General features: G+C 47.5%; 1 protein-coding gene across 9 annotated transcripts in view; it reads left to right on the top strand.

Moving 5' to 3' along the window:
* The first annotated feature begins 3,408 nt into the window (after positions 1 to 3,408).
* LOC132856661 (NACHT, LRR and PYD domains-containing protein 4-like) overlaps positions 3,409 to 20,186 on the top strand; it is a 47,277-nt gene continuing 30,499 nt past the window's right edge. For 6 of the 9 annotated variants that reach the window (XM_060886303.1, XM_060886302.1, XM_060886297.1 and 3 more), the window contains exons 1-18: positions 3,409 to 3,525; positions 3,678 to 3,799; positions 4,239 to 4,352; positions 4,509 to 4,625; positions 4,747 to 4,872; positions 5,318 to 5,431; positions 5,588 to 5,704; positions 5,826 to 5,951; positions 6,397 to 6,510; positions 6,667 to 6,783; positions 6,905 to 7,030; positions 12,654 to 12,767; positions 12,926 to 13,042; positions 16,551 to 16,664; positions 16,816 to 16,926; positions 17,078 to 17,188; positions 19,344 to 19,392; positions 19,597 to 19,801. In XM_060886303.1, the coding sequence (XP_060742286.1) occupies positions 3,747 to 3,799; positions 4,239 to 4,352; positions 4,509 to 4,625; positions 4,747 to 4,872; positions 5,318 to 5,431; positions 5,588 to 5,704; positions 5,826 to 5,951; positions 6,397 to 6,510; positions 6,667 to 6,783; positions 6,905 to 7,030; positions 12,654 to 12,767; positions 12,926 to 13,042; positions 16,551 to 16,664; positions 16,816 to 16,926; positions 17,078 to 17,188; positions 19,344 to 19,392; positions 19,597 to 19,801 (1,945 nt within the window). In that variant the 5' untranslated portion in view covers positions 3,409 to 3,525; positions 3,678 to 3,746. The remainder of the gene's footprint in view (positions 3,526 to 3,677; positions 3,800 to 4,238; positions 4,353 to 4,508; positions 4,626 to 4,746; positions 4,873 to 5,317; positions 5,432 to 5,587; positions 5,705 to 5,825; positions 5,952 to 6,396; positions 6,511 to 6,666; positions 6,784 to 6,904; positions 7,031 to 12,653; positions 12,768 to 12,925; positions 13,043 to 16,550; positions 16,665 to 16,815; positions 16,927 to 17,077; positions 17,189 to 19,343; positions 19,393 to 19,596; positions 19,802 to 20,186) is intronic. The other 3 variants (XM_060886300.1, XM_060886299.1, XM_060886298.1) reach the window with 3 other exon arrangements.

Here is a 20,186-nt window from a genome sequence, read left to right as displayed (position 1 = left end):
AGCCTATACATTTTCATCACTGTAATATTCTAAGTAAATACAATATTCTAGATCTTGACAGTTATCAGACTATGTCTGTCTCATTTTTAAAGTTTTAAATGGGCTTGCCCCGTCACCATTAAGAGACTTTATACAAAAAAAAAAAACTAACATTAAAGTAAACACTAGAGCATTAACCAGAGGAGACTGTAATGTACAATGGCGCAGAACTAAACTTAGCCAAATGTTGGTGTCTATCAGAGGCACACAGTCATGGAATACATTACCAACTCAAGTTAGGAATTGTGACAATTACTTAACCTTTAAAAAAAACCTTAAACAATGGCTGAAATCAAACCAGCGATGTACCCATATGTAAATCATTTTCTTATTGGATGTCTGTTCATAGTGGCCTTTTAACTTCTGTGTGACTGCTGTTTAATGTACTTAGTCACTGTTTTTCTGTGTAATATGTCTACATGCATGTTGTTATGTTTGTAAGTAATTTGTATTTTGTGTTTTATGATACCTGCCTTAGGACAACGGATTAAATTTAGCTATTGTGCTAATTCCAGCATATTTACACTGATGCTCATTGCTGATTTGTTGATTAATTTGCACTGTCCTAATTCAAACAAACAAACAAATAAATAAATAAATACATAAATAAACATACAAGTTATTACTATGGCTGAAATCGTGCATACAGTTTGGATTGATAAAGAGAGACCATGTCATTAACAAGGAAATGACAAAGATGCAACTACAGAAGGAATTACTCAGAATGACTGGATAAAAGAATACAAAGAAGTTTTCAAAGGAATAGGAAAATTACCAGGAAAACACAAGATAAAGCTGAAGGAGAATCAGAACCGGTCATACAGTATACCCACCAAGAAAGGGTGCCAGTAGCATTAAAAGAAAGACTGAGAAAGAAAATAGAAGTTCTGATAAAGGAAGGAATAATCAGAAAAATGGAAGAAGCTACAGAATGGGTGAATTCTCTCATAATAGTAGAAAAACCAGACAGAGATGTAAGACCATAAGTGTATAGATCCATAAGACTTAAACAAGGCCATCCAACGCGAGCACTACAGACTTCCAACAAAGTCAGACATTACTCGTGCAATGAGTGGAACATGTTATTTCTCCAAACTGGATGCCTCATCAGGATTTTGCCAGATAGTGCTATATGAGGAAAGCACAAAATGATGCACCTTCAACACACCGTTTGGAAGGCATTGTTTCCAAAGGCTAACCCTAACTCTAACCCTAGCTTTTTGATGAAATAGGAGTCGGAATCTTCATTGATGATGTAGTGGTATGGGGCTCAAAAGAAGAGCATGATGAAAGATTTGGCAACGTCCTGGATCAAACACAAAGATCCAGAGCGCCGCCAGTCGAATCCATTCTGCTTGAGGAATTCCCTAATAAATTAAACTCCATTCCGCGTTTTACCTACAGCATTGACCACGCTGCTGCTTCCTGAAATCCATGGGCGTCGGAACCAGGCGCGGTTCTAGACCTTTTTTAGGGTGGCTCCAGCCCCCTGTGTGTGATCTCAGCCACCCTAAAACTAAAAGTATAATTTTTACTTTCATAAATAAACAATAAAAATTACGTTAAAATGCAGGACATGTCGTCGATGCGAAAGAAAATTATTTATCAGTTTGATCCAAGAGCGATTTTTTTTACTTTGCTTTTACGCGCGTGCGTTGTAGTCTTTCAAAAGTGCGTCTTCAGCTGTCTGCTTTATTTGAACGGAGAAGCACAGGTACGCGCAGCGTGCACGCGCAGTCAGAGCTGGAGGCGCAGCGTGCACGCGCAGTCAGAGCTGGAGGCGCAGCGTGCACGCGCAGTCAGAGCTGGAGGCGTTTATCTATAACGTTAATCTGCGGACAGCCGCAAAGAGGCAACCAAAAGTAGTGAAATGTCACTATTCTTATTACCAGAGTTGTAGCACAAACAAAATATTAATGCAAACAATCCATTCAATACTAAATAAAAATAACATTTATTGATTTGGTCTTTGTGAATATTAGTTTATTAATGACTGCATTCATTGGACACACTGTTTGTAGAGAATGCACACACACATGAACTGATCTGATTCAAGACTGGCATCATTACATCATGCCATGGGCGAGGCTAGCTTCAGCGCCCCTAATAAGGAGCTCAGCACCCCTAAAACTTGGAGTAAGAAATGCTGTTATTCTAAAAACAATTTTCGTCTTTTACAAGATTAAATAATGTCCAAAACATACTCCGTAGTTTGTGGTTTAAAATGTATGTGTTAAGGATGAAAATGTAAAAGGGATGAAGATGAAAAACATCCCCTTTAGCAAATGGTGTCATCTATTTTAGTCCAGCGGGTCGCCGCCGCTGTGGAGTAACACAGGACCTGGGTGACTCGTCCATAGTCATAAACGGAGAGAAGTAGCGCCGGTTATAATGTTCTTCCGCAAGACGCATGCAGTTGTGTTTATTAACTGCTAGAGTGTGAAACAAAAACAGCAGCGCGACAAATAAACTGCGTAATAAACGGCGACATAGATTAACTCTCCCAAAGTAGAGCCATATGGGGATTCAGGGGAAGTGCTTCAAAGATTTCCCTCTCTTTCTTTTTTTATATCTTTACTTTCTAAGTATTTTCAAGACCTCTGTAAATAATCTGGATATTTTGGACTTTTTGGTTTTACATTCTTTTTTCTTTTTTTTTTGCTCTTGATGTGAAGCTTGTTTTATTATTATTTATTGATGACTTATATTGGTTTATGAAAGTTCAGACAGGCGCTCAACCAGATATGTTAGATGGCCATTTGTAAATAATTTACAGAAGATGAATTACATTTTGTTGTCCAAGTACCTGTTACTTTGTTCAGTGACAATAAAGTTGAATCTAATCTAACTAATCTGATGACTGTTGATACAAAAGAAGGTTGATACAAAAGAACGGTCAGGAAATCCAGCTGGGTGAAGAAGGTTTTGTGTTTGTTACAGGGGGCTGTGTGTCTGTGTGAACTCTCACAATTAAGTTGGTGTTCTGAAAAGGTCTCAAAAAAAAAAGAAAAAAAATCTTTTGTAGTTACTTGAATCAATGTTAAAATGGTAAAGTTATTTTTCAATAGACATATTTTTTGTTTTTGTGTGAAAAGAGGGTGGGTGGTGGCAGTGGGGCTCATTGGGTGCTCAGCACCCCTAAAGCTCTGAACCTAGAATCGCCCCTGCATCATGCATAAAATTTTGGTGTCCACTTTTGCCCTTTTAAATAAATACCATAACTTTTGGCTTACTATGTAGTCATATAATATGTAATATAAAACTCACTGAGGGCTAAGCCCCCCTAAAGATGAAATCCTAGAACCGCCCCTGGTCGGAACCGTTATATGTGGGTGGGACAGTGTGTGTGTGTGTGTGTGTGTCTGTGTGTGTGTGTCTGCGTCACTGCCCTTCCCCCCTCTGCAGTATAAACTGTAATAAGAGTGAAAGTCAGCAGCTCCATTTTGTGTGGAGTGAAAACTAAAAGATTTCAGGAGTAAAAACACAGTGAGTATCTAAAGCTCTAATATATAAACACACTGAAGTGACACTAGATGCAGAAGAGTTTTGTGGGTTTGTACTGAAGCTTTAATGTACACAGGTTGTTTTATAACTTGATAGCGTGACTTTTCCTGTAAGTGAACTCTGTGCTGATTCAGGGTTTAATTTAACACACCGATGTTGGAGTGAAGTAAACGTGTGTCCTGCTGTAATCTGGAGAAGGAGACATGACCTCCAACATGAGTGTGTCTGGAAAACAGGACTTCAAGAAAGACGAGAGGTGACTTACATTCACCAGCAATAAATACACACCGCCTCATGGGAACACATCTGTATCTCTAAACACTTACTAGTTAACACAGGAACTCAACTTTGCTTTAAGGTGTTTAATAGCAGTGAATATATCACTGATCTGATCTAAGAACAGTTTAGACAAATCATTCACTGAGAGAAGAGTAAAAAGGACTGTGTAATGTGGAGCATAAGAGCAGCATAGCTTTGTGTCAGTGAACTCTACAGGCTTTAAGACCCAGCTGAGTCAGTTAGCTGTGATTGAGACTCCTGATATCAGTGTAATTCCTGACTTATGAGGCCTGTCTCCTGTTTGAATAAGTGTACAGACTGGATCTGAATTAAAAAGATGGAATTATTGGTGTTTAATGATGAACACATTGTTTAACAGTGCTGAGTATTAATTATTGTTGATATTTCTGTTCTAGAATGATGAAGGGAAAGAGATCAGACTCACCAGAACCCAGCTGTGTGTCCATGAAGAGTGACCAGTCAATGGAACGTCCAATTAACTTCAGAGACAGAGACAGTTTTATTGTGAGGTCAGTATACAGTAGTGAGGTGTTTTACAGCAGTGTTCCACCTGATCAAACTCACTCGTCTCATTATGAAGCCCGTCATGAGCTTTATCAGGTATTGTAGCAGTTAACAGTGCTGAGACAGCAGAGTATTAATTATTGCTGATATTTCTATTCTAGAATGATGAAGGGAAAAAGATCAAACTCAACAGAACCCATCTGTGTGTCCATGAAGAGTGACACGTCAATGGAACCTCCACTTAACTTCAGAGGCAGAGACAGTTCTACTGATGTGAGGTCAGTATAGTGAGGTGTTTAACAGCAGTGTTCCACCTGATCAAACTCACTCGTCTCATTATGAAGCCCTTCATGAGCTTTATCGGGTATTGTTTAATTATTGCTGATATTTCTATTCTAGAATGATGAAGGGAAAAAGATCAAACTCAACAGAACCCATCTGTGTGTCCATGAAGAGTGACGCGTCAATGATACTGACCTCCAACATGAGTGTGTCTGGAAAACAGGACTTAAAGAAAGATGAGAGGTGACTTACTTTTACATTCACCAGCAATAAATACACACCGCCTCATGGGAACACATCTGTATCTCTAAACACTCACTAGTTAACACAGGAACTCAACTTTGCTTTAAGGTGTTTAATAGCAGTGAATATATCACTGATCTGATCTAAGAACAGTTTAGACAAATCATTCACTGAGAGAAGAGTAAAAAGGACTGTGTAATGTGGAGCATAAGAGCAGCGTAGCTTTGTGTCAGTGAACTCTACAGGCTTTAAGACTCAGCTGAGTCAGTTAGCTGTGATTGGGACTCCTGATATCAGTGTAATTCCTGACTTATGAGGCCTGTCTCCTGTTTGAATACGTGTACAGACTGGATCTGAATTAAAAAGATGGAATTATTGGTGTTTAATGATGAACACATTGTTTAACAGTGCTGAGTATTAATTATTGTTGATATTTCTGTTCTAGAATGATGAAGGGAAAGAGATCAGACTCACCAGAACCCAGCTGTGTGTCCATGAAGAGTGACCGGTCAATGGAACGTCCAATTAACTTCAGAGACCGAGACAGTTTTATTGTGAGGTCAGTATACAGTAGTGAGGTGTTTTACAGCAGTGTTCCACCTGATCAAACTCACTCGTCTCATTATGAAGCCCGTCATGAGCTTTATCAGGTATTGTAGCAGTTAACAGTGCTGAGACAGCAGAGTATTAATTATTGCTGATATTTCTATTCTAGAATGATGAAGGGAAAAATATCAAACTCAACAGAACCCATCTGTGTGTCCATGAAGAGTGACACGTCAATGGAACCTCCACTTAACTTCAGAGGCAGAGACAGTTCTACTGATGTGAGGTCAGTATAGTGAGGTGTTTAACAGCAGTGTTCCTCCTGATCAAACTCACTCGTCTCATTATGAAGCCCTTCATGAGCTTTATCGGGTATTGTTTAATTATTGCTGATATTTCTATTCTAGAATGATGAAGGGAAAAAGATCAAACTCAACAGAACCCATCTGTGTGTCCATGAAGAGTGACGCGTCAATGATACTGACCTCCAACATAAGTGTGTCTGGAAAACAGGACTTAAAGAAAGACGAGAGGTGACTTACTTTTACATTCACCAGCAATAAATACACACCGCCTCATGGGAACACATCTGTATCTCTAAACACTCACTAGTTAACACAGGAACTCAACTTTGCTTTAAGGTGTTTAATAGCAGTGAATATATCACTGATCTGATCTAAGAACAGTTTAGACAAATCATTCACTGAGAGAAGAGTAAAAAGGACTGTGTAATGTGGAGCATAAGAGCAGCATAGCTTTGTGTCAGTGAACTCTACAGGCTTTAAGACTCAGCTGAGTCAGTTAGCTGTGATTGGGACTCCTGATATCATTGTAATTCCTGACTTATGAGGCCTGTCTCCTGTTTGAATACGTGTACAGACTGGATCTGAATTAAAAAGATGGAATTATTGGTGTTTAATGATGAACACATTGTTTAACAGTGCTGAGTATTAATTATTGTTGATATTTCTGTTCTAGAATGATGAAGGGAAAGAGATCAGACTCACCAGAACCCAGCTGTGTGTCCATGAAGAGTGACCGGTCAATGGAACGTCCAATTAACTTCAGAGACCGAGACAGTTTTATTGTGAGGTCAGTATACAGTAGTGAGGTGTTTTACAGCAGTGTTCCACCTGATCAAACTCACTCGTCTCATTATGAAGCCCGTCATGAGCTTTATCAGGTATTGTAGCAGTTAACAGTGCTGAGACAGCAGAGTATTAATTATTGCTGATATTTCTATTCTAGAATGATGAAGGGAAAAAGATCAAACTCAACAGAACCCATCTGTGTGTCCATGAAGAGTGACACGTCAATGGAACCTCCACTTAACTTCAGAGGCAGAGACAGTTCTACTGATGTGAGGTCAGTATAGTGAGGTGTTTAACAGCAGTGTTCCACCTGATCAAACTCACTCGTCTCATTATGAAGCCCTTCATGAGCTTTATCGGGTATTGTTTAATTATTGCTGATATTTCTATTCTAGAATGATGAAGGGAAAAAGATCAAACTCAACAGAACCCATCTGTGTGTCCATGAAGAGTGACGCGTCAATGATACTGACCTCCAACATAAGTGTGTCTGGAAAACAGGACTTAAAGAAAGACGAGAGGTGACTTTCTTTTACATTCACCAGCAATCAATACACACCGCCTCATGGGAACACATCTGTATCTCTAAACACTCACTAGTTAACACAGGAACTCAACTTTGCTTTAAGGTGTTTAATAGCAGTGAATATATCACTGATCTGATCTAAGAACAGTTTAGACAAATCATTCACTGAGAGAAGAGTAAAAAGGACTGTGTAATGTGGAGCATAAGAGCAGCGTAGTGTCATGTGCAACGAACCGCCGGACGAGCGTCGCCATAGAGACGCGTCCCCGGAGTACTAGCGCGCTTCCGGACTACACTTCCCATCAGCCACCGTTCTTCCTGATTAACGCACCAGCTGTTCCTCATCTCCCATTCACATAAAATCACGCCAGAACGTCTTTCCTGTGCGAGGTCTCGACTAGTCTTTGTACAGTCACTCTGAGCGTTTCCAGTGTTCTATCCTTCGGCTTTCTCTCCTGTTTTTCCCTCTCTGTATTTCTGATCGTTTGCCGCCTGCCCCGACCTTTTGCCTGTCCCCGATTCTGATTCTGCCCTCTGTCTCTCAGTACTGTTTGCCGATTCTGATCTATGCCTGTCTGACTCTGCCTGTGTTTAAGCATTAAACATTTACTGCTGCAAATGGATCCACAGCCGTATGCCTCCTCCTTATTACAGGAGACCTCGCCAACCGAGGATCCAGCAGCTGTCGCTCAGCTGACCACTCAGGTCACCAGTCAGGCTCAGCAGCTCGCCGGTCACCACCAACAGCTGACACGCCTCACTCAGCTCACACAGGAGCTCGCCGCGGCGTTGCAAGGGCTGCAAGGAGCCGCCGCTTCACCGAATCCTCCAGCTCCAGCACCGATTCCCCCGGCCGCGGTGTATCCCGCTCCTGCTACCACTGGACCCCGCCTCGCCTTTCCGGAAAAGTTTAACGGCGAACCGGGAGGCTGTCGGGGCTTCCTGATGCAGTGTTCGCTGTTCGTGGCGCAGCAGCCGTCCCTGTATGCTACGGAGGACAGCCGCATAGCCTTCGTCTGTTCCCTGCTTACAGGTAAAGCATTGGATTGGGCCACCGCCGTGTGGAGAGAGAACGCCTTCCCCACGTTCGAGGCTTTCCTCGCTCGGTTTCATGCTGTTTTCGATCACTCCGCCTCGGGAGAGAGCGCGGAGGAGCGCCTGCTGGCCGTGTCTCACCGCGGCGGAGTATGCCCTTACATTCCGCACTCTCGCCGCTGAAGCAGGCTGGGGGGAACGCCCCCTGCGACTGCTCTACCGCAAGGGTCTGAATCCAGATCTCCAAGCTGAGTTGGCCTGCCGGGATGAGGGAAGGAGCCTGTCCGAGTTCGTGGATCTCTCCATCCAACTGGACAATTTGATGCGCTCCCGGCGGGCGCGGGCCCCTCCACGCGCCGTCACACGTCCTGCATGCGCCGAATACCCCGAACCCATGCAGGTCGATTACACACGTCTCACGCCGGAGGAACGTGATCGCCGCTTCCGTCTCCGTCTCTGCCTCTACTGCGGAGAACCGGGACACCGCCTGCCGACCTGCCCAACCAGACCTCAGCGAGGACGATATTACCCGGTGAGTCGACGTTCCGTCACCCCACGGTCGCCGAGCTGCGCCAAAATCGGTGTACGACTCGGGATTCAGGGGGAGAGTGTGGAAATCAGTGCCCTGATCGACTCGGGTGCAGCCGGTAATTTTATGTCTTGGGACTTCGTTCATACCCATAACGTTCCTGTGATTCCTTCTGTGTCTCCTCTAGCAGTGGAGGCGATAGACGGACGACCGCTGGGAGAGGGGCGCATTACACACCTCACCAGGAGGCTCCACATGCACGTGGGGGACCAACATCAGGAGCGTCTCTTCTTCCACATCATCCACTCCCCGCGACACGCCCTCATCCTAGGCCTACCATGGCTCCAACTTCACGACCCAACCATTTCCTGGTCCGAGCTGCGCATCACCAGATGGGGCAGAGCATGTGCCACGGCATGTGCCACGCACCGCCGGAACCCGGCAGAGCCGTGCCAAATTAACACCACAGACACCACGTCGATCTCCACCGATACCCCTGGTCTCCCCGACGAATATCTGGACCTTGCAGAGGCATTTAGTGAAGTCAAGGCCACGGAGCTACCTCCACACCGCGCCTGTGACTGCGCCATCGATCTGCTGCCCGGTGCTACACCGCCTAGAGGGAGAATCTTCCCCCTCTCGCAAACGGAGTCCACGGCTATGAACGCCTATATCCAGGAAGAACTTAAGAAGGGGTTCATTCGCCCTTCCGTGTCCCCGGCATCATCGGGGTTCTTCTTTGTCAAGAAGAAGGACGGGGGGCTCCGTCCGTGCATTGACTACCGAGCCCTCAACGACCTCACTGTGAAGTTCCGGTACCCTCTGCCGCTAGTACCGTCAGCTCTGGAACAGCTCCGCCGCGCGCGGTACTTCACGAAGCTCGACCTCCGCTGCGCATATAACCTCATCCGCATCAGACAAGGAGATGAGTGGAAAACCGCCTTCTCGACCCAATCAGGTCACTACGAATATTCGGTCATGCCGTTCGGCTTGACAAACAGCCCAGCGGTCTTTCAGTCGTTTATAAACGATGTGTTTCGGGACATGCTCGACCGCTGGGTGATCATCTACATCGACGACATTCTCGTCTACTCAGAGAGCAAAGAGGAACACATCCAACACGTGAGGGCGGTGTTGCAGCGCCTCATCCAGCATCGTTTATACGCCAAGGCGGAGAAATGCGAATTCCATCAAACCGCGACGTCCTTCCTGGGGTACGTCATCTCAGCAGACGGAGTCACCATGGATGACTCTAAAGTGCAGGCGGTGCTACGGTGGCCCAAACCACGGACCATCAAAGAGCTGCAACGCTTCCTAGGGTTCGCCAATTTCTACCGTCGCTTTATTCGTGGCTTCAGTACCATCGCTGCGCCCCTCACCTCGATGACACGACGGGCTTCTACTCAGCTCACCTGGTCGCCGGAGGCACACAAGGCGTTCAGCCAACTAAAGGAGAGCTTCACCACAGCCCCGATCCTCCACCACCCTGACCCGAACCGGCCATTCATCGTCGAGGTGGACGCCTCCAACATGGGAATCGGCGCCATCCTTTCCCAGCGACAGGGACCCGCCGCTAAAATGTTTCCATGTGCCTATTTTTCCCGTAAACTGTCCCCTGCAGAACGGAACTACGACGTGGGAGATCGTGAACTCCTAGCGATGAAAGCAGCGTTTGAAGAGTGGCGGCATTGGTTGGAGGGCGCACGGCACCCATTCACCGTTCTCACTGATCACCGTAATCTGGAGTACCTACGTTCTGCCAAACGCATGAACCCACGCCAAGCTCGATGGACCATGTTCTTTACTCGGTTCCAGTTCACCGTGACGTACAGGCCAGGGAGCAAGAACATCAAAGCCGACGCCTTGTCACGCATTCACCGGGAGCCGGGCCCACACGCCCCCCGAACCGATCCTTCCTGAGACTCTAATCATAGCACCCGTTCAGTGGGACATCATGAAGGAGATCACCGGCGCCAACGCCCAAACGCAGCCTCCGAGCGAGTGTCCCACCGGAAAAACATACGTCCCGGAGCACCTGCGTGCTCCGCTCCTCAACCTACTGCACGCAAGCCCGGCCTCCGGTCACCCCGGCATAACCGCGACAACCCACCTGGCCCAGAACGAGTTCTGGTGGCCGTCTCTGGCCGCAGACACACGCGAGCATGTCCACGGCTGCGCGGTGTGCCACGCCTCCAAAGCCTCTCATCAACTACCCGCGGGCTTGCTACATCCTCTGCCAGTCCCACAGCGTCCCTGGGCGCACATTGCATTGGACTTTATCACGGATCTGCCTCGATCCAACAACTACACCACCATTCTGACCGTAGTCGATCGATTCTCTAAAGCCTGCCGACTGATCCCACTGACCAAACTTCCCTCCGCCTTCGAAACCGCGGAGGTGCTCTGCAACCACGTTTTCCGCTTTTATGGTCTTCCAGAAGACATCGTCTCGGACAGAGGTCCTCAGTTCACCTCACGGGTCTGGAAAGCCTTCTTCGGGCGACTAAACGTTAACGTCAGTCTCACTTCAGGATACCACCCACAGTCCAATGGGCAGACGGAACGCCTCAACCAGGAAATCATCCGCTTTCTCCGGACGTATTGTCACCACAATCAGAACGAGTGGAGCCGGTACCTGATGTGGGCCGAATACGCCCAGAACTCTCTCGTCAAACCCGCCACGGGCCTAACACCCTTTCAGTGCGTCCTCGGCTTCCAGCCTCCCTTATTCCCCTGGTCCGACACGCCCACCGACCTGCCGGCCGTCGATGACTGGTTTCATAGGAGCAGGGAGACGTGGACTAAGGCCCACCGGCAGCTACGGAGAGCCATCAGGATGCAGAAAACCCAGGCGGACAGACACCGCAGGCCACATCCCGAGTACCAACCCGGCCAGTGGGTTTGGCTTTCGACTCGCGACATCCGGCTCCGTCTACCCTGCCGCAAGCTCAGTCCCCGGTACGTGGGTCCGTTCCGGATCCTCAGGCGTATTAACCCCGTCTCATACCGCCTTTCACTACCGGCCACCTACCGCATTTCCCCTACCTTCCACGTTTCGCTGCTGAAGCCGGCCGACGAGCCGAGAGGGGATCCTGGTCCTCCCGCGGACCTGCCCACGCCACCGCCGCTGATGGTCGATGGCGGGGAGTCCTATCTAGTTCGCGAACTGCTCGACTCCAGACGTCGGAGGGGCCTCTTGGAATACCTGGTCGACTGGGAGGGCTTTGGTCCGGAGGAGCGCTCATGGGTGAGGGCGGGGGACATCCTGGACCCGTCGCTCACAGCTGAGTTTCACCGGCAGCACCCAGGTAGACCAGCGCCCCGTCCTCGGGGCCGGCCCCGGCGTTTTGTGCGCCCTCGCGTCGGGAGCCGCTCGCAGGGGGGGGGCTCTGTCATGTGCAACGAACCGCCGGACGAGCGTCGCCATAGAGACGCGTCCCCGGAGTACTAGCGCGCTTCCGGACTACACTTCCCATCAGCCACCGTTCTTCCTGATTACCGCACCAGCTGTTCCTCATCTCCCATTCACATAAAATCACGCCAGAACGTCTTTCCTGTGCGAGGTCTCGACTAGTCTTTGTACAGTCACTCTGAGCGTTTCCAGTGTTCTATCCTTCGGCTTTCTCTCCTGTTTTTCCCTCTCTGTATTTCTGATCGTTTGCCGCCTGCCCCGACCTTTTGCCTGTCCCCGATTCTGATTCTGCCCTCTGTCTCTCAGTACTGTTTGCCGATTCTGATCTATGCCTGTCTGACTCTGCCTGTGTTTAAGCATTAAACACTTACTGCTGCAAATGGATCCACAGCCGTATGCCTCCTCCTTATTACACGTAGCTTTGTGTCAGTGAACTCTACAGGCTTTAAGACTCAGCTGAGTCAGTTAGCTGTGATTGGGACTCCTGATATCAGTGTAATTCCTGACTTATGAGGCCTGTCTCCTGTTTGAATACGTGTACAGACTGGATCTGAATTAAAAAGATGGAATTATTGGTGTTTAATGATGAACACATTGTTTAACAGTGCTGAGTATTAATTATTGTTGATATTTCTGTTCTAGAATGATGAAGGGAAAGAGATCAGACTCACCAGAACCCAGCTGTGTGTCCATGAAGAGTGACCGGTCAATGGAACGTCCAATTAACTTCAGAGACCGAGACAGTTTTATTGTGAGGTCAGTATACAGTAGTGAGGTGTTTTACAGCAGTGTTCCACCTGATCAAACTCACTCGTCTCATTATGAAGCCCGTCATGAGCTTTATCAGGTATTGTAGCAGTTAACAGTGCTGAGACAGAGCAGAGTATTAATTATTGCTGATATTTCTATTCTAGAATGATGAAGGGAAAAAGATCAAACTCAACAGAACCCATCTGTGTGTCCATGAAGAGTGACACGTCAATGGAACCTCCACTTAACTTCAGAGGCAGAGACAGTTCTACTGATGTGAGGTCAGTATAGTGAGGTGTTTTACAGCAGTGTTCCTCCTGATCAAACTCACTCATCTCATTATGAAGCCCGCCCTCCATCCTTTTCTACCGCTTATCCGGGGCCGGGTCGCGGGGGCAGCAGTCTGAGCAGGGACACCCAGACTTCCCTCTCCCCAGACACTTCCTCCAGCTCCCCCGGGGGTATACCGAGGCGTTCCCAGGCCAGCCGAGAGACATAGTCCCTCCAGCGTGTCCTAGGTCTTCCCCGGGGCCTCCTCCCGGTTGGACATGCCCGGAACACCTCCCCAGGGAGGCGTCCAGGAGGCATCCGGAACAGATGCCCGAGCCACCTCAGCTGACCCCTCTCGATGTGGAGGAGCAGCGGCTCTACTCTGAGCTCCTCCCGAGTGACCGAGCTCCTCACCCTATCTCTAAGGGAGCGCCCAGCCACCCTGCGGAGGAAACTCATTTCGGCCGCCTGTATCCGGGATCTTGTCCTTTCGGTCATGACCCAAAGCTCATGACCATAGGTGAGGGTAGGAACGTAGATCGACTGGTAAATAGAGAGCTTCGCCTTGCGGCCTAGCTCTTTCTTCACCACAACAGACCGGTATATCGACCGCATCACTGCAGAAGATACACCGATCCGCCTGTCGATCTCCCGCTCCATCCTTCCCTCACTCGTGAACAAGACCCCAAGATACTTAAACTCCTCCACTTGAGGCAGGGGCTTTCCGGCAAGCCACCCTTTTCCGGCTGAGAACCATGGCCTCGGACTTGGAGGTGCTGATTCTCATCCCCGCCGATTCACACTCGGCTGCAAACCGTCCCAGTGCACTCTGAAGGTCCTGATTTGAAGAAGCCAACAGGACAACATCATCTGCAAAAAGCAGAGACGAAATCCCGTGGTCCCCAAACCAGACTCCCTCCGGCCCCCGACTGCGCCTAGAAATCCTGTCCATATAAATAATGGACAGAACCGGTAACAAAGGGCAGCCCTGCCGGAGTCCAACATGCACCGGGAACAAGTCTGACTTACTGCCGGCAATGCGAACCAAACTCCTGCTCCGGTCATATAGGGACCGGACAGCCCTTAGCAGAGGGCGCCGGACCCCATACTCCCAGAGCACCCCCCACAGATCACCATGAGGGACATGGTCGAATGCCTTCTTCAGATCCACAAAGCACATGTGGACTGGTTGGGCAAACTCCCATGAACCCTCCAGCAACCTGGTGAGGGTATAGAGATGGTCCAGTGTTCCACGACCGGGACGAAACCCGCATTGTTCCTCCTGAATCCGAGATTCAACTATCGGCCGGATTCTCCTCTCCAGTACCCTGGCATAAACTTTTCCGGGGAGGCTGAGGAGCGTGATCCCCCTGTAGTTGGAACACATCCTCCGGTCCCCCTTCTTAAACAGAGGGACCACCACCCCAGTCCGCCAGTCCAGAGGAACTGTCCCCAGACGCCATGCGATGTTGCAGAGGCGTGTCAACCAAGACAGCCCCACAACATCCAGAGACTTGAGGTACTCAGGGCGGATCTCATCCATCCCCGGTGCCTTGCCACTGAGGAGCTTCTCAACCACCTCAGTGACCTCAGCTTGGGGGATCGACGAGTCCTCAACTGAGCCCTCTGCCTCTGCTTCCTCAGTGGAAGACATATCGGTGGGGTTGAGGAGATCCTCGAAGTACTCCTTCCACCGTCCGAGAATGTCCCCAGTCGAAGTCAGCAGATTCCCACTCTCACTATAAACAGTGTGAGCAGGGCACTGCTTCCCCCTCCTGAGGTGCCGGACGGTTTGCCAGAATTTCTTCGAGGCCAACCGATAGTCCTTTTCCATGGTCTCACCGAACTCCTCCCAGACCCGAGTTTTTGCCTCTGCAACCACCCGGGCTGAAGCTCGCTTGGCCCTCCGGTACCTATCAGCTGCCTCCGGAGTCCCCCGGGCCAACCAGGCTCGATAGGACTCCTTCTTCAGCTTGACGGCATCCCTTACTTCCGGGGTCCACCACCGGGTTCGGGGATTGCCGCCACGACAGGCACTGGAGATCTTACGGCCACAGCTCCGCGCGGCTGCGTTGACAATGGAGGTGGAGAACATGGTCCACTCAGACTCAATGTCTCCGACCTCCCTCGGGATCTGGTTGAAGCTCTGCCAGAGGTGGGAGTTGAAGATCTCTCTGACCGGAGACTCTGCCAAACGTTCCCAGGGGACCCTCACAGTACGTTTGGGTCTGCCAAGTCTGTCCAACTTCCTCCCCGGCCATCGGATCCAACTCACCACCAGGTGGTGATCAATTGACAGCTCCGCCCCTCTCTTTACCCGAGTGTCCAAGACATACGGCCGGAGGTCAGATGAAACAACCACAAAGTCGATCATCGACTTCCGACCTAGGGTGTCCTGATGCCATGTGTACTGATGGACACCCTTATGCTTGAACATGGTGTTCGTTATGGACAAACTGTGACTAGCACAGAAGTCCAATTACAGACCACCACTCGGGTTCAGGTCAGGGGGGCCGTTCCTCCCAATCACGCCCCTCCAGGTGTCACTGTCGCTGCCCACGTGAGCGTTGAAGTCCCCCAGTAGAACGACGGAGTCCCCGGTCGGAGCCCTTTCCAGCACCCCTCCCAGAGACGCCAAGAAGGTCGGGTACTCTACACTGCCATTTGGCCCGTAAGTACAAATAACAGTGAGAGACCTCTCCCCGACCCGAAGACGCAGGGAAACGACCCTCTCGTTCACTGGGGTAAACTCCAACACATGGCTGCTGAGCTGGGGGGCTATGAGCAAGCCCACACCAGCCCGCCGCCTCTCACCGCGGGCAACTCCAGAGTAGTAGAGGGCCCAGCCTCTCTCGAGGAGTTGGGTTCCAGAGCCAAAGCTGTGCGTGGAGGCGAGCCCAACTATATCTAGTCAGTATCTCTCAACCTCCCGCACCAGCTCAGGCTCCTTCCCCCCCAGCGAGGTGACATTCCATGTCCCTAGAGCCAGATTCCGTGTCCGGGGATTGGGTCGCCGAGGCTCCCGTCTTCGACTGCCACCCAATCCACAATGCACCAGCCCCTTACGGTTTCTCCTGCAGGTGGTGGGCCCACAGGAGATCGGCCCCACATCACTCCTTCGGGCTAAGCCCGGCCGGGCCCCGTGGGGTAAGACCCGGCCACCAGGCGCTCGCATGCGAGCCCCAACCCCGGGCCTGGCTCCAGGGTGGGGCCCCCCGGTTGCGCCATACCGGGCGACGTCACGGACCTTGTTTTAACTTTCTTCATAAAGGGTTTTGAACCGCTCTTTGTCTGGCCCATCACCCAGGACCTGTTTGCCTTGGGAGACCCTACCAGGGGCAGAAAGCCCCAGACAACATAGCTCCTAGGATCATTCAGGCACTCAAACCCCTCCACCACAATAAGGTGGCGGTTCAAGTAGGGGCATTATGAAGCCCTTCATGAGCTTTATCAGGTATTGTAGCAGTTAACAGTGCTGAGACAGCAGACTATTAATTATTGCTGATATTTCTATTCTAGAATGATGAAGGGAAAGAGATCAAACTCAGAACCCATCTGTGTGTCCATGAAGAGTGACACGTCAATGGATCCTCCACTTAACTTCAGAGACAGAGACAGTTCTACTGATGTGAGGTCAGTATAGTGAGGTGTTTTACAGCAGTGTTCCACCTGATCAAACTCACTCGTCTCATTATGAAGCCCTTCATGAGCTTTATCAGGTGTTGAAGCAGTTAACAGTGCTGAGACAGCAGAGTATTAATTATTGCTGATATTTCTATTCTAGAATGATGGAGGGAAAGAGATCAGACTCCCCAGAACCCAGTTGTGTGTCCATGAAGAGTGACCGGTCAATGGATCCTCCACTTTTCTTCAGAAACAGTTCTACTGATGTGAGGTCAGTATAGTGAGGTGTTTTACAGCAGTGTTCCACCTGATCAAACTCACTCGTCTCATTATGAAGCCCTTCATGAGCTTTATCAGGTGTTGAAGCAGTTAACAGTGCTGAGACAGCAGAGTATTAATTATTGCTGATATTTCTATTCTAGAATGATGGAGGGAAAGAGATCAGACTCCCCAGAACCCAGTTGTGTGTCCATGAAGAGTGACCGGTCAATGGATCCTCCACTTTTCTTCAGAAACAGTTCTACTGATGTGAGGTCAGTATAGTGAGGTGTTTTACAGCAGTGTTCCACCTGATCAAACTCACTCGTCTCATTATGAAGTCCTTCATGAGCTTTATCAGGTGTTGAAGCAGTAAAACACTAAACTGTGCAGTGCTTTAAGAGTTCAGTTCAATCTGCAGTCCCTGAGCTGGAGGGTCTGTGGTGCTACAGAAGAAAATTTACACCTGGGACATTAATGACAATATAAAGATTTTATTCATTTATTCAAACATTTGTTTCTAAACATGTTGGTGTCAGTTAGGAAATCCTGAAATCGGTGTATTGTGTTAAGAGGATAGTGTTAAATATCTGTGTCTGTATTTATTAGTGTGTGATTTGTGCAGCTATGAATACATATAGTCCATATTACACAGAGCCGATCTGCCCTATACGCACACTACGCAAGTTGCGTAGGACCCCGCAAATTACGCAAGGCCCCGCCTCCCCTGCCCCGTTTTACAGCGTGTGTTAATGTTTACTGTGTAGCATGGGCGAGGCTAAAAAGGAGCTCAGCACCCCTAAAATTTTTATTAATATTTTAGTCCAGCGGGTCGCCACCGCTGTGGAGTAGCACAGGACGTGAGTGACTCGTCCATAGTCATAAACGGAGAGAAGTAGCGCCAGTTACAATGTTCTTTCGCAAGACGCATGCAGTTCTGTTTATTAACTGCTAGAACGTGAAACAAAAGCAGCAGCGCAACAAATAAACTGCGTACCTGTGGAGTGCGTACGTGTGTCTCTGTTGTTAAAGTTTATTGTTATTGTTTATTTGATACTCATTTTAACAATCGGGAGTCATGTAAACATGACGTCACGTGTGTCTTTTCTGGTCAGTCGTCATGGAAACATGAAGCCCTGGCGTTTGGACCAGAGTGAAAATAAACGACATATCACTGTATACCACCAGTATGTGTGAAAACACACTCACTTTGCTGTATTTATTCATTCCTCACACACAGAGGATTTAACCTGAACCAGGCTTAACTCCTGAACTCCTAGCATTACTCTCTCTCTCTCTCTCTCTCTCTCTCTCTCACTCTCTCTCTCTCTCTCTCTCTCTCTCTCTCTCTCTCTCTCTGTGTGTGTGGCCTGCCAGTGAGCAATGGACATACGACAGTTCTTTAAAAGAAAAAAGATAGAATCGGGTGAGAGACTAGGGACAGTCCATAATGATCTTGTGAAAGGAATTTGTCATTTAATAAAAAGTTAAAAGCCCAATAATAATAATAATAATAATAATAATAATAATAATAAATACATTTAAAATGACACGCCTTGGTGTGCCTTTTGATCATAACCTTAGCTTCAGCACCCCTGAAAAGGAGCTCAGCACCCCTAAAGCTCTGACCTTAGACTCACCCCTGCTGTGTAAATGACAATATGAAGCGGAGTTATCCATCTGGCCATGAAAAGTGAAAAAAAAAGTGGGGACCAGTACAAAAAGTAGCGTGATAGCACTCCTAAATGACAATGTTTATAATCTCTCAAGGTTACAACAACGTTAATGCAATATGGAAACCAATGGAGTTACATTGGAATGAGCATAATGCCAGGTCAATATGAATGCACATCCCTCAGTAAATAATAACCATCAGGGATCAAGTATTGCTCTAATGCATACTATAAAACACAGTGACACAGTATGGCAAGCATTTTAGCTTTTATACATTCACATGATATGGATTTTTGATATCAAGAATTCAGTTTTCAATACTTAAAATGTAAATATTAAGAGTGTGATTTCTAGTAGTAACCATATTTTTGATATCAGGAATTACATTTTACACTAGTAAAAACGTAATTGCTGATATCTGCTATTGTATATTCACTATTTGAATATTGCAAGAGCCAAGTCATATTATAAATAGTATTTTATATTTGAAAATGGATAAAGAGGAATCTGATGGAGGCAGTTTAAGTGGGGCCTAATGAAATAGCTTATAAAATGAATAATAGTAGTTATCTAAACCTTACAGGTGCTATGCTGAAATTTGTTAGTAGATGAGATGCTGTCAAGTGGGAACGTGTGGCAAATGGTTTACATGGCTCACGGGTCAGGTAGGAGGGCCCCTTAGCAGAATTTTGCTTAGGGCCCCAGGGAGGTCAGGATCAGCTCTGATATTACATAATGTGTTTTGTTTGTTCACAGACCACAAAAATCAAGCATCAGCACAAACCAGCTGGACTCTATATTCAAGGTGTTTGTGTTGTTTTTAAAGTGTGTAATGTGTGTGTTGTGATCCCTTGTAATGTCTTGATGTGCAGCAGCATTAAGGGTAATCAGTTGTATGAGTTTTAAATGTGATAATAAAATGAGACTTTTCTTCTTTTGATAAAATAAAAGCCTCTCTCACTGTGTAACATGATCATATTTAGATCTGTTCCTGTGTGTTTCTAACCAGGAGCTGGAACACAAAGTCATCACTCTGATAAAGAATGAGCTGAAGAGGATTAGGGAGCTCATTAGTTCAGATTACCCAGCATGCACTGAGAGGGAGGTGGAGGATGAGGAGGATCTGCACAGTGCCAGAGAGGGAGCGCTGAAGATCACACTGCATGTCCTGAAGAACATGAACCACACAGATATCGCTAACACACTGCACAACAGTAAGAGCTCTGAGTCATGCCATCCTTAAAAATATTCTTGTTTGCCGTAACCCGACCGACCGTCAATTTAGGACCGACTCAATTTTATTTATTTTTTTGCTTTAAGTCCGACCGACTTGCTGGTTGTAAATTTGCGTTAAGACTGACCTTTTTTTTTTTACTCTTCAAACAACTAATACAAAAGCAATAAAATAATATTAATTATATTTTAGTAAGTATTGTAAATATATAAATTGCCTAGGCCTACAGTACATACAAACGAAGGCTACGTTCTTTCTTTTAAAATAAATCCCGTGACGTCATCTATGTTTACACTATTGGTTCCCGGATGTCACACTATGGCCTGTGCGTTCGCTTCGTCTCATTCTCTCATTCACTGTCAGAG

This window comes from Tachysurus vachellii, chromosome 14 (genome assembly GCF_030014155.1).
Source record: "Tachysurus vachellii isolate PV-2020 chromosome 14, HZAU_Pvac_v1, whole genome shotgun sequence".
NCBI classification, from domain to species: Eukaryota; Metazoa; Chordata; class Actinopteri; order Siluriformes; family Bagridae; genus Tachysurus; species Tachysurus vachellii.
Note: the sequence above shows the minus strand (reverse complement) of the source record. Positions and strands in the feature narration are given on the sequence as shown.